The sequence below is a fragment of the Phasianus colchicus genome, chromosome 1 (genome assembly GCF_987193195.1).
Source record: "Phasianus colchicus chromosome 1, bPhaCol1.hap1.1, whole genome shotgun sequence".
Classification (NCBI taxonomy): Eukaryota; Metazoa; Chordata; class Aves; order Galliformes; family Phasianidae; genus Phasianus; species Phasianus colchicus.
This window is the reverse complement of record NC_143436.1, coordinates 81,740,533-81,752,836: the sequence shown is the minus strand read 5'-3', so window position 1 is coordinate 81,752,836 and position 12,304 is coordinate 81,740,533. Positions and strand designations below refer to the sequence as shown.

The window sequence follows — 12,304 nt, the reverse complement described above, 5'->3', positions numbered from 1 at the left end:
ACTTATTGAGGGTTGCGTCTTGAACTTTATCTTCAGTGAGGAATTCTCTTGTCGTCACTCCATGGAGTACCATTTTGACTCCTCCTCATAGTGGTGACACTATGCCTTGTCACCAGTGTCATGGTTTTGTGGCTTGTTATAGGTATTCCATAACATAACATCATGTATTGTTCTGGAAGTTAGAGAGTTAATGCTGCAGTTCCATGAATTGTCGATATTCCCTGTTTCCTGGTCTCAGAAGAGAAGAACGAACTGCAACTCCCAGAAGACTTCACTGTTCCATTTCTATTTTCTGCTCAGAGGGAATGATAAACCTGACTGAGAGTCACAAGACTGCTTCCACCATCTCACCTACAGCCTTAGAGTAAGGACTTCACTTTTGGAAACTCTCTCTCTTTCATTTTGTTTGCTTTATTGGCTTCAATTCCAATCATACTGTATTGTATTATTTCACATTCTGCTATTATATTTAGTAAATCAAGTTTTTTCCCTCAGCTCTTTGCTGCTGTTTCTCTCATCTAAGCCCATCCCTACCTTTTTTTCCTTCCCCCTTTCCCAGTGCATGGGTCCATGGGTCCCTTCGCATACTGTCATGGAACTAGGCCAAGCTATGACAACCAGTAATGATGCAATCCAGCAAACTGTCACCTGTAATCTCAGGTTAGTTCAGTAGGTCCTGAAAAACTTGAGTACAGCATTCTTTCTGTTCCTGTGTGAGAATTCATTGGAGCCACCTGCCACACATGACTGTCCAGAACATGGCTTGTCTTTCATATTGCCACTCCTGAAACACATACAACTTCACGGTGCTCGCATCCACTGTTTGGCCTCAGCAGGTTCTTCTGCTCTTTTTTTTTTGTGCGTGGAGAAATTCAGCTGCACATTTTTGCTCCATATTCATTTCCTGTTAGACACCATTTTGTCATCTGTTGCCATGTGTTGCATGGCAACAAAATTGAATGGAGTATTGGCGGGAAGGTTCAACCTCCACTGCCATACCAGCAACATATGCCTCTGACATAGTGGGCCAACACAGTAAAATGAGATGCATTACTTTTGGAGCACCCCCTACTTTCTTCAGCAAATTTTGAAGCTAATATAGTCACCATATTTGATGATGAATGAACAGGGAGTCTGATCTGAGTCACCATATGTTCTTCCAGCATTGCTGAGGATAGTCAGATGGCACTTTCTTGATTTGATTCATCAATGGAGCAACCACTTCAGTTTAATACCAGAAATTCTCCTGGAACCAGACTTCTCCATTAAGAGGCCCTTTGTACTTAGAATGTGAAATAGATTTTTTTGTTGTCTTTGATGCACCTGAGTTTTCATCACCAAGGCTAGTTCTTTCTCAGATAGATATCCAGCTTGGTCATGTCACCCAAAATAGAAGTACACACCCTCAAGACTCCATCCTGATACTCATCCTTTCACAGGATCCTCAGTCATGTTGGATTTCTGTCTCCATAGACCTGCTGAGAAGCAGGCTCTTCATTATTCAGATCTGTAGAATCACTTGCTGTGTAGCATAGGGACAAGAATTTAATTGCAGATTTTTTTGATACTGAAGTAGAAAGTAGGCTGGTAACTGATTATGCATCTACAAATCTAAATACTCCTTTTTTCTAAGTTCAAGATGAGAACTACATCTGCTGTCATTCAGTTCTTAGAGAGAAGAATAATTTCATATGTCATGACTTTGAAGATGCTTTGTTTTGTATAGCCATAAGAAATGCTTCCATGTCATTATTAGCGAGAAGCTTTCTCTAAGTCTCTTTCATTTTTTTTTCATTATATTGAGTGCTGTTTTTTAAATTCGGGTCTTAGAGTGGACACTCAGCTCAGATTAAACAAGTTCCCTTTCATTACACACTTGAACAGTTGGCTAACAAAAGGATTACAAAGAGATAATGGCTCTTAGTGTCCCCTAGCACATTATTATGAAATCTTACCTATCCTTTCTAAGCTGCACTGTATTCTTAACACAAGCATGATGCTTCATATCACATGAGTCTTGCAGATTTGGATATGTGACATGTTGCAGGCATCTCCTCAGAGCATGGATAATCTTATGACTGGGAGATGAGTTAATTACTATAATATTATCAAGATCTGTCCAGTACTTGCAGAAATATGTCCTTTCATTTTCCTTCCATCCAGATTGATGTCATGGACACACCTGTCTTAGACAATGCAACAGCCTGTAACTGGGGACATGAGTACTGTGTCCCTTGTTCACAAACCTGTAATTGAAGCATTCATAACTGTATTTTCTACTCTATCTTAGTCATGCCATACTTCATATCAAGAAGGCTGGAAACCTTTCATACATAAAATATCTGCTTATTTCAAACGAGGGAGGTTCTCACCAAGGATAGGAAAGGCAGTAGCAGTACAGTTTGCATTATTGTGAACTTCTCTACTAGATATCCAGTGTTTTTGTAAGCCTTACATCTTCCCTTTGAAGCTTCTCTCTGCTGCTTATGTTCTACTCACTAGAGATAAAATTAGTCTTATCTCTCTTCTAGCACAGCTGAGATAAGCAAGAAGTTGTCTCAGCTCATCAGCTCCTTATGCAGTGTGCCCTTCCCTACTATGTCAAATCTCAAGAGACTAAGATGTTTTCACTTGTGAGACACCTGGTGCCAAAGTGGAGCTGCTGCTTAGACTCTTGCGCCCGCTCTTTGAGTTGCCAAATGCAAGTTTGTTTCTTGGTGTACTTATGATTGTCATCTTCCCAGCAGTGATCACATCTATTGAGTATGAGATATTCAGAGGCTTGCAAACCGTTTTCTTTATTCTGTCAGAAGTTGTTTTTTTTTTTTTTTCCCATAGATCAATATAAAAGAGAGTACACAAGCAAGGCAGATGCTTCAAAGTACCTGCAAGTTATTACTGATAGTTGACAACTCCTAGAAAAAACAACCATCTTCTTATGCAGACTTCAAAAGTTTGACTGGCTGCGTCAAAGCATATTCAGGGCCGTCTATAGCATAAATATTATCTCTCATTATGACACATCTCCAGAACAAAGCTGCAGAGTTCTCAGAGACATTTCCCAAATGACATCTCCCTCCCCACCTTCCTCAAGCACTGTGCCATTACGGTAACATCAAATCTGATGCACTGGTCCTGCAGTACTGCTAATACAAAGGATTCTTGAGATTTAAATGATAGGATGAGTATGGTGCTTGTTCAGATTACAGTTAAAAGTGGCCCTGGAGTATCCATCATTTCTTCTCAGTGGAGAAATTCTGTTCTTGGGAGAGAACTGCAATGCTGTTGAATATGCCTATGCTGAGTATGGGAAGATGGAGTATGTATGCAGCCACTGTTGATACTACAGGAGAGACATACCCAATCTGGAGTGATATGTTTTATGTGTATACACTGTGTGAACATTCATATGAGTCATCTACTGCGATGAACTCTTGTTCTAATGAAATAACTGCTCAGTTTTTTTTGAGGTTGCTAAAGAAGTAGATCAGAACACTAGACAACATTCTAGCAGAGAGAAAATTAGGGACTTGTTTAGTGCCCTACCAGTTAGTGTTAGTCACGACTCCCGTTTGAGACTCCAAAACAAATCCTAAGTATTTCTTTACCTTTGTGGAGCAATCTATCAGGTGAGTTTGAGCTGTGTTATAGCAACTCTATGTGACTGTAGGAGCATTTCTCCTCAGCTCCACTTAACAGGAGACATATGTTGGCAGGTGGCACCTAACAGCTGAGCTAGTTTAACTAGCAGCTTAGTACAGTTGTTTCCTGCTAGCTACTAATCCCTGCTCAAGCATAGTGAAATGCTGAATTTGTTGTGTTAGCAATCATGGATGAGTTAAGGCAGGATTAATTTGTGCAGGGATAGAAATGAAGTGCTCCACACAGATCTAAGGCTCTTATTACCATTGTTACTGCTGTGTGATTGATCATATGTGAGCCATCTTTTTACATTATCTTTTGTTATTTCAGTTGCAATTTGGTATTTTTGGGGTATTTAGGAGGAATTGTGTGACAATCACACTTTGGTAGGTAAAAATTTGACTGACACCCATTATGTCACTTGAAGAGGATTGTCTGGAGTTCAAGTTGTTCTGCTCAGTTTGCTGATTCCTAATTGGCATAACTGGCTTACCAGAGCTAGCAAAGCCTTCACATACAAGGGAGGCTGCAATCCTCCTAAAATATCTGGGGTATCTCAATGCAAATCCTGATTTGTGGCTGTGCTGTGGCTATGTCCAGCCTCAGGAGCTGAATAAAGTTCCAGGAAGAGGACACAACCTTTTCATTTGTCTTTTTTTTTTTTTTCCTTCTCTAAAATTTTGTTCTGATTCTGAGCCACTACCACCCATAGCAATCTACTTACTAAAAAAGGAAAGCCAGCAGGGAGTTTTAAAGAGCGATCAGCAATACTAAGTTCATTTCTTATCAGCTTAAGGGAAATTGATAAGAACAACTCCAATGTTGATTTATAAAATCAACACTCTGCATTTAAAGTGATTTGAATAAGTTAGGTAAAGCAAGCCACATGCAACTGTAGGTACATGCAAGCCTTTAGCATTTGCAGGGTTCTGTAAAAAAGAATTTATTAGAGTACATTCACAAACAAGTCCTTACTATTTACATAAAAATAGATAGGTTTTTTTTGTTTGTTTGTTTTTTTTTGTTTTTTTTTTTTTGCTATTTAGCAGCTAACATTTCTGAAAGGGAAATACATTCAGAAGTAAAATATGTGAGTTTGTGCTTCTGAGGGAGCGTGTGAGAAACTGTGGTAATCAATGAACCACATACATTATTCTCCCTGAAAATGGCCTTTACCAGCTTTCAGAATGCACTAGTGAAAAGAAAAGACTTGCACTGTTTTTTTTTTTTAAGACATAATTGTGGATGTTATTATTCATTTTAAGTGTATAATCCATTTTTTAACTTCTGATATCTTGTGCCCAGTTCTACTAACTACACATGAAATACTAAAAATGCCTGATTAATTTTTGAAGCGTTCCCTTTTACTATATGTAAAATTCAATATGTTCTATTTGCATTATGTACACAGGAGTGTGTGATATTCCTCTTCTCTGCAGCACTAGGTCTTCCCAAATGATCTTATATCATTCCTTTATCAATGAAACAAACCTGCTTTGTCATTTTGTTTTTATATGAAGCATAACAGGTTTCAAGGTACTTTCTCTGAAGCCTAGATATGGGGAGGTAAGAAGATCCAAGAACAGAACTCTTTTTCTAATACATCCTCTCAGAAAGCTCACATCTGTTGTATGCTATCAATAAAAACCATTGCACAGCATTCCCATACATTTGGGAAATGAAATAGTTCAAAGGAGCAATCAAATGTTTATTGTGTTGCATATCCCTTGTTTGTATACTTTTTACTTATTATCCTGTTTCTTCCATTTTAATCTGATTCTAATCTGATTCAGTAGAATTTCTCCCACTCTTGTGTCCTGTTACCATTTATAATGGATTGTTTTGTCAATTACCTGTAGATTATAGCTACTGGTTACTAAAAAGTGCTTTTAATGGACTCTAGACAAACAAAATTCATCCAACTGTTGATATACCATTAGATAAATATAATTCAGAGTCATAGATTAAAATTGCATTAGTGTAAACAGTGTATATTGCTTTTCACTCTCAAGTTCTTCATTCATTTCCTAGGCTATTCATTCTGTTGCTTGGCACCATGAAGGAAAACAGTTTATGTGCAGTCACTCTGATGGAAGCCTGACTTTGTGGAACCTGAAAAGTCCTAACAGACCGTTCCAGACCACAATCCCACATGGTAATTTTGATAGTAAAAATGTAAAGAAGTAGTACAATATTTTGTTGTTTACTAGTGTCTTTATTTATTGTTGAAAACAAGCAGGGACTTTCTAAAGTAACAAAACAAAGTTGTTTTGGATTTTTTTTTATCATTGTTTACAAGTGACTTTTCTCTAAACCAGAATTAACAAAGAACCCATGAGTTTAAAGTGTACTTTTCATTTAATTTTATCTCTCAACTAATTATGTCTTTTAAGAAAAAAATTAAGCTGTTTATGCTCATCCTTGAGCAGGAAAAGGTGTACTGTCAGTGAAATGCAATAATTATTAGCTGAGTGTAATCCTTCTCTTATTTTCAGATTTTTTCTAGTGTTATCTGTAATCCTTCAGACATATGTAGCAGTAAAAACTTAAAGCTATAATAAGTTTAATTAAACATGCATATTTTAGGGAAAGAGGCATTAATACTCACCATCTCATGTAGCTTTAAAATTCTCTTTCTGATTATGTAGCTACTTCAAGGAGTGTATTTTGGTTTCATAGATTGATTAGTTCTGTTATCACGATGTTTTAATACAGTTTCCATCCTCTTTCTTTCCTCAGGAAAAATTCAAAGAGATGGAAAAAAACCTGAATCCTGTAAACCAATTCTTAAAGTGGAGTACAAAACCTGTAAGAACAGGTATGTTTCAGTGTTACATTCATGAGTTAATACATTCTGAATCAATCTTTTTTTCTTTTTTTTTTTTTTGCAAAGCTATTTAAGATATTAAAGCTGTTAAGACATTACACCTATAATGTAAACTTACTACATAAACTTATGATTACCATGTTTTTATATTTAATACAGTGAACCATTTGTGATATTTTCCGGTGGGTTGTCATATGATAAGGCTTGTCGAAGACCAAGTCTAACGATTATGCATGGGAAAGCAATTACAGTTCTTGAAATGGATCATCCCATAGTTGATTTTTTAACTCTTTGTGAAACCCCATACCCAAATGGTGAGTTCATTAAGCAAAATAGAGTTATAGAAAGTATAAATAACTGAACTTCTCTAATAGCCGAATTCTTGTCCGTGAACTTCCATTCTTACAGTTGTCTCCATCTCAAAAATCCCCTATTGCTAAAAGTTGCTGAAAGTAACTGAAACTTGTTTGGATTCTGGATTCATAAAAAAGACAAGTAATTAGTGGGAAACAAAGAATGCTTAAATTTCAAGATGCAAATTTGAAACATGGGATAGTCTCTTAATCAAACATAAGTGCTTATGTATCTTAAAGTGTTTTGCTACATGTTAAGAGACTGCCAAATGCTGAATTCACATGAAATTCTGTTAAGTGAAGTTTAAAAAGCTGCAAAAGAAAAAGAAGCTAAGTTTGTCTTTCTAAGCCCCCAGTTAGAAGAATAAAATAAGTCTTTTACACAATAATAAATCAAAATATATATTAAAAACAACGCTATTTGTTTTAACGTCATGCAATAAAAGTAATTTTCAGTAATCAAATTTAATTTGCAGTTCTTTCGGTGCTTTAAGTTCACTCTAGGTATTTCACTCTTACTATGTCTGCAGCACATCTGTATTATTTGAAACACTTGTGCTGTCAGAGTACTCATGTCATTTCTTTAATACTCTTTTTGTTTCTTTAACTCTCCTGTTATTGTTAAAATGAAGATATAGAGAAGTCTTCCTTGTGATCTTCCTTTCAAATTGCTTTGGAAACAAAGGCATTGTATATCAAGTGGACTGGACTAGCTGTTCACAGTCTGTTTTTAAGAAATAGTTTTGCATAGAAGAAGTATTAATGCTGGGCAGCAAAAAAGTCATTTTCTGAGTAACAATTGGATTCAACAATACCATAACACACACAACCTCCTCACATTCTGTTTCATTACTTTCAGTGTTCCATCATGCTAGAATGTTATATTATGCCTGTAGCAATTGGACAGATCAGTACAATAGAAAAGCCAGGCTCCACCCCTTCTGGTCACACAGCTGAATTGCCTTCACCTGTGCTCCCAGGGCTGAGCCAGTCTTTTCTCCAGGTGATCAATCAGTGGTTCAGGCTGTGACTCAACAGTTCCCTTACAATACCTATATTGTTTCTTGTCATGTATTCTGTCATGAAAGTTATTTCTTTTCTCATTTCTTATTTGTCCCTAATCAAATGCTTTCTAGATTTTGTTTAATATACTGTAAATACTCAGAGAACATAAATGTGACTAGCATGCTTGAAGTGACTAGGGGAAGAATTCATTGTTTTTTATACTTGATTCCTCTCTTACAGAATTTCAAGAACCCTATGCTGTAGTTGTTCTTTTGGAAAAAGATCTCATTGTTGTTGACCTGACACAAAGCAAGTAAGTATAAAATCTTATGTGAAGTTATGGATACTTCTCAAGTGTTTAGAATTTGATGATTTAAAAAAATCCAAATGATATAATAGAATGTCATTTTACTGCACAAAATCATACAGTCTATATGTTTGCTTCCACCTTAAAAACTAGGATCAACTAATCAATAGAAGCTTGCTTGTAAGTTTGGGAATAAATCTAAATCTGCAGTCCCTTCAGCATAGTCCTCAAACACAGCATCAAAGTTAAGTGATTTGTGGACAATTGCTGAATTGCACCCTGAATTTTCATGTTAGAAATTACATTCAGCTAGTACCTATATGCATGTCTAACTTCATGGTCTCCACAAGGACTACCACTTAAGTATTTACTCATGTATCTTAGTAAATAACAGCACTGATTTATGCTGGATCTGTGGGATTCTTTCATGATCCATTTGTTGTTTTAAATGACAAATAATATTTTCACATCAAAATCAGTGTTCATATATATCGTATAATGCCGGATGTGATTCTTATTTGTTTTGTTCTGTGTCAAAAAGGGCATCCACATTCACACTGGTATAATTAAGAATTGTTCTGTAAAGATTTGAAACTTTTTAAAGTAAATCATATTCTGACCTCATTCACTTCCACGAGTAGTTCCAATCATCTCAGCAGTATAAAATGGATGCGAATGAAATCAGACCAAATTTCTTGCATTTTTGAATTGTGAATAACATTTTGTAATCTGCCAGAAATGAGGCTTTCTTTCTTTTCAGATAGTCCAAACTGATGAAAGGGGGAAGTAAACTGAAATCTACTTCATCTGTTATTGCAGTTGTTCGCTGTAGAATCAGTAGTATATCAACACAATGAACAGAACTGTTAAATATAAAATCTGCAGTTGAATAGTTAGTTCTTAGGTCATGGTATATATCATATGAATGAACCTGAAGCTTCTAGAAAATATTTGATTTCTGTATCTCATAAATGAGATGCTGAAAAAATTTATACTAAGGAAAAAAAGAGATTACTATCACAGCATAGGAATTTGTACATTGTTAAAACTACAAGTTTCTATTGACATTAAAAACAATATGTATGTTTAAAAAAATAATGAAAAACGTATTTTATCAGTAATTATTCTACTTAGATTGTGTTACATACTTTCTAATAAGAATATATGTTCTTATATGGCTCAGTATGTCACCGTGCTTCTAATAAATTGTCTTCCTTGACTAGTTTTCCAATCTTTGAAAATCCATATCCTATTGACATTCATGAGTCACCTGTCACCTGCACAGAATATTTTGCCGACTGTCCTCCAGATTTGATTCCTGTACTCTATTCTGTAGGAGCAAAACATAAAAAGCAAGGATACAGCAATAAGGTAAACAAAACCAGTACTTTTTGAGAAAAAAAACACATGTACTATCCGTGTCTTTGAAATATCTTGCCAAATTCTTTTCATTTTACTTCTTTAATAACCAATTTCAAGTTAGTCCAGCCTGCAGATTAGATGCAGCTTTCCTTCTGTGATTTCTTATGGCTTGATGTTCATTGCTCAGTAATATCTACTACCACTGAACCATAAGCATCAAGCCACCATTATGTAGGACTTCATCATTAGGCTGCTGGAATTATGTGAGATTAGATTGACTTAAAAGAATGCCATCAATGTAAAATTTGAATTTGTCTGAAAATGTTATCTGTATCAAAGACAGAAATAATGTATAAAACGATTATAATGCAGAGCAGATCTTCGGTGGAATTTGAAGGTTGACAGCATTCCATTAAATAAGGATATTAGTTATTGGTTTATTGAGCTACTGTAGTCTTAATGTAAGGGTTTTAGAAATAACCCAAGCTGCAGAAATAAAAATAGGGAATTGAATTACTTTATACATTTCAAGCATTAATCTGGTTTATGTTTTGCTTAGAACTAATCCATCACAATAAATAAATTAGAAAAAAATGTTGAGTAAGCAAATTGGGCATCAGTTTTCTTTTTGTATTAAAAGAATAGTTTTCCTTAGAGCTGCCTTGTTTTTCTTGAACTGAAAATCTGGGCCTTATATACTTCTTTGAGATCTTAATTCAACCAAGTACTTCAGAAAATGTTTTTTTCTCTTACTAGAATTTGTCTGCTTATTTATCCTAAATTTGCATACATAGTTGCCCAGAAATTTCACTACGTATCTGTACTCCTTGTAAATTCTCAATACAACTTGCTTTATTTGTGCACACATTATAAATGTGCAGAATATAGATAGCCATTACCACTCACTCCTTTCTCAGATGCATGCTGTCTGTGCATTCTCAGAACCAGTTTTCTCCTAGATATTTCTATCCTCTCATACTCTGTACGAATCTTTACTCACTCTGCACCTGTTCCCAACAAGCTTTAGGCACAGATCACCATTTTCTTCAACCAGCATAGACCAAGGAAAAGAGTGAGAATCTTTCCACTAATAAATAAAAGGCAAGGAAGAGATGATGGTTTCATACAATCTGTGAAAGTTGCATTCCCTTATCTCATATCCCATAGCATGATGCTCAGTTTCTCGTTTCCCACTTTTCTGGGCCAGTTTCTACAGTAGTCTCCATCCTCAGAATGGATTCTCAGTTCTATTCAGCATCCTATAGAAGCTCCAATGTGAAAACAGTAACAAAAATGTTTACTGCTCCTTCTTCTACTTCCTGTTTTGAACGTTTGCAGTGTTAGCTATGCAATAATCATTTAAAAAGATAGAACTTTAGTTGTTAAAGTAAATTAAAACAAAACAAAACTTAAAAGCCTTAATTTGTAAAATGCTAATAAGCTTTAAAAGCCTTGAATGCTACACTATATTTTCATTTCCTTTTTTAGATGTATTGCTTTTTGGAAGATGATGTTGTCTGCTCATAAGTCTAAAAATTAACCAAGCAGAATTCATCAGGATTAGCTTTCATCTCTATGCTCTTGTTGTTCATTTAGGAATGGCCTATCAGTGGTGGAGCATGGAATCTTGGAGCTCAGACATATCCTGAAATCATTATTACAGGGTGAGAATGAAAATTTTTGTTCTTTTAAAATGTTAATGTCTGGAACTTTTAATTTTGGGTTGTCTGTGGGCAAGTGTTGACCTTTGCCAGGGTATGTGTGTCCTAACCTTTTGTGTTGAGATATGTAGCTTTTCTTTTGGGTGTAAAATCACCACAGAAATTCCCATTTGCTGTAGAAAATACAACTTTGTGTTCAAGAATGTACTGCTGTTAAGAATTACTGATTGAGGCCCCAGCGTTAGATGGCAAGTCTACTTGTGAAATCAACTTGTGAAGGTGGGATCTTTGAAAAGGGGAATGCATTGCAATCCATTTATTTGTTGGAAGGCCATAGCATTAAAATGGGAGCCAGCTGTTTTTCTGTGTCTGTTGTCCTTTGGTCTTCTGGGGATTTTATATCTGTTGATTTAGGAAGTCATTTTAATACCATATCATTAGTGGAGATGTGTTGCACTGGGATTATTTCACCTTTTAAGTGATGGACAGTCCCATAGAAAAAGGTATAAAAAGGCTCAAATTGCAGTAGAAGCCCTAAGAGCAATGCCTGATGGGTTTTCAAGGGGACACCCTATAAAACAGAAGCTCTTAAGCCTTCTTGTATGATACACTCCTATTTTTCTCTGGTCTCAGACACACTGATGATAGCAGTATATTTGATAAATTGTTATAATCAATGATAGTTAAAACCTGTTTTAAAAAAATTATGATACATGCAATAGCATCAGTAAGGGGAAGAATAAATTATTCTTGTAAACAGAGGTGTCTCCTTTCTACAATTATATTTCAAGGATTATTTTCCATTAATAAAAAGAACAGGGCAGTTAGGTGCTAAACAAAATGAACCTGACCTCTGACTTTTCAAAATTAGATATACGTGGCATTTTTAGAGTTCTTGGGCTTACAGGCTTGATACTTGCACACTGTGAGGCCAGAAGTGCTGCATCATAAACTTGGCATTAGTAAATGAATTAATTTTGTGCTGTTGTGATCTTAAAAATCATAGCCAGCTTAGTTGTCTATAGGGATTTCATCAAAAGGTATTCCATCAATCATATGAATAACAAAATATTTCCTTATGGTTAGTAGATACAACTTTATATTGTCATTAAAGCATGGAGAATTAACACAGAAGCAAAATACAGTT

General features: G+C 35.5%; 1 protein-coding gene across 7 annotated transcripts in view; it reads left to right on the top strand.

Moving 5' to 3' along the window:
• The window catches only part of STXBP5L (syntaxin binding protein 5L), a 184,332-nt gene that overhangs the window by 106,143 nt on the left and 65,885 nt on the right, over nucleotides 1-12,304 (top strand). For all 7 annotated transcript variants that reach the window (XM_090150135.1, XM_090150141.1, XM_090150125.1 and 4 more), the window contains exons 8-13: nucleotides 5,674-5,797; nucleotides 6,382-6,460; nucleotides 6,629-6,783; nucleotides 8,068-8,140; nucleotides 9,358-9,505; nucleotides 11,093-11,160. In XM_090150135.1, coding sequence (XP_090006261.1) covers nucleotides 5,674-5,797; nucleotides 6,382-6,460; nucleotides 6,629-6,783; nucleotides 8,068-8,140; nucleotides 9,358-9,505; nucleotides 11,093-11,160 — 647 coding nt within the window. The remainder of the gene's footprint in view (nucleotides 1-5,673; nucleotides 5,798-6,381; nucleotides 6,461-6,628; nucleotides 6,784-8,067; nucleotides 8,141-9,357; nucleotides 9,506-11,092; nucleotides 11,161-12,304) is intronic.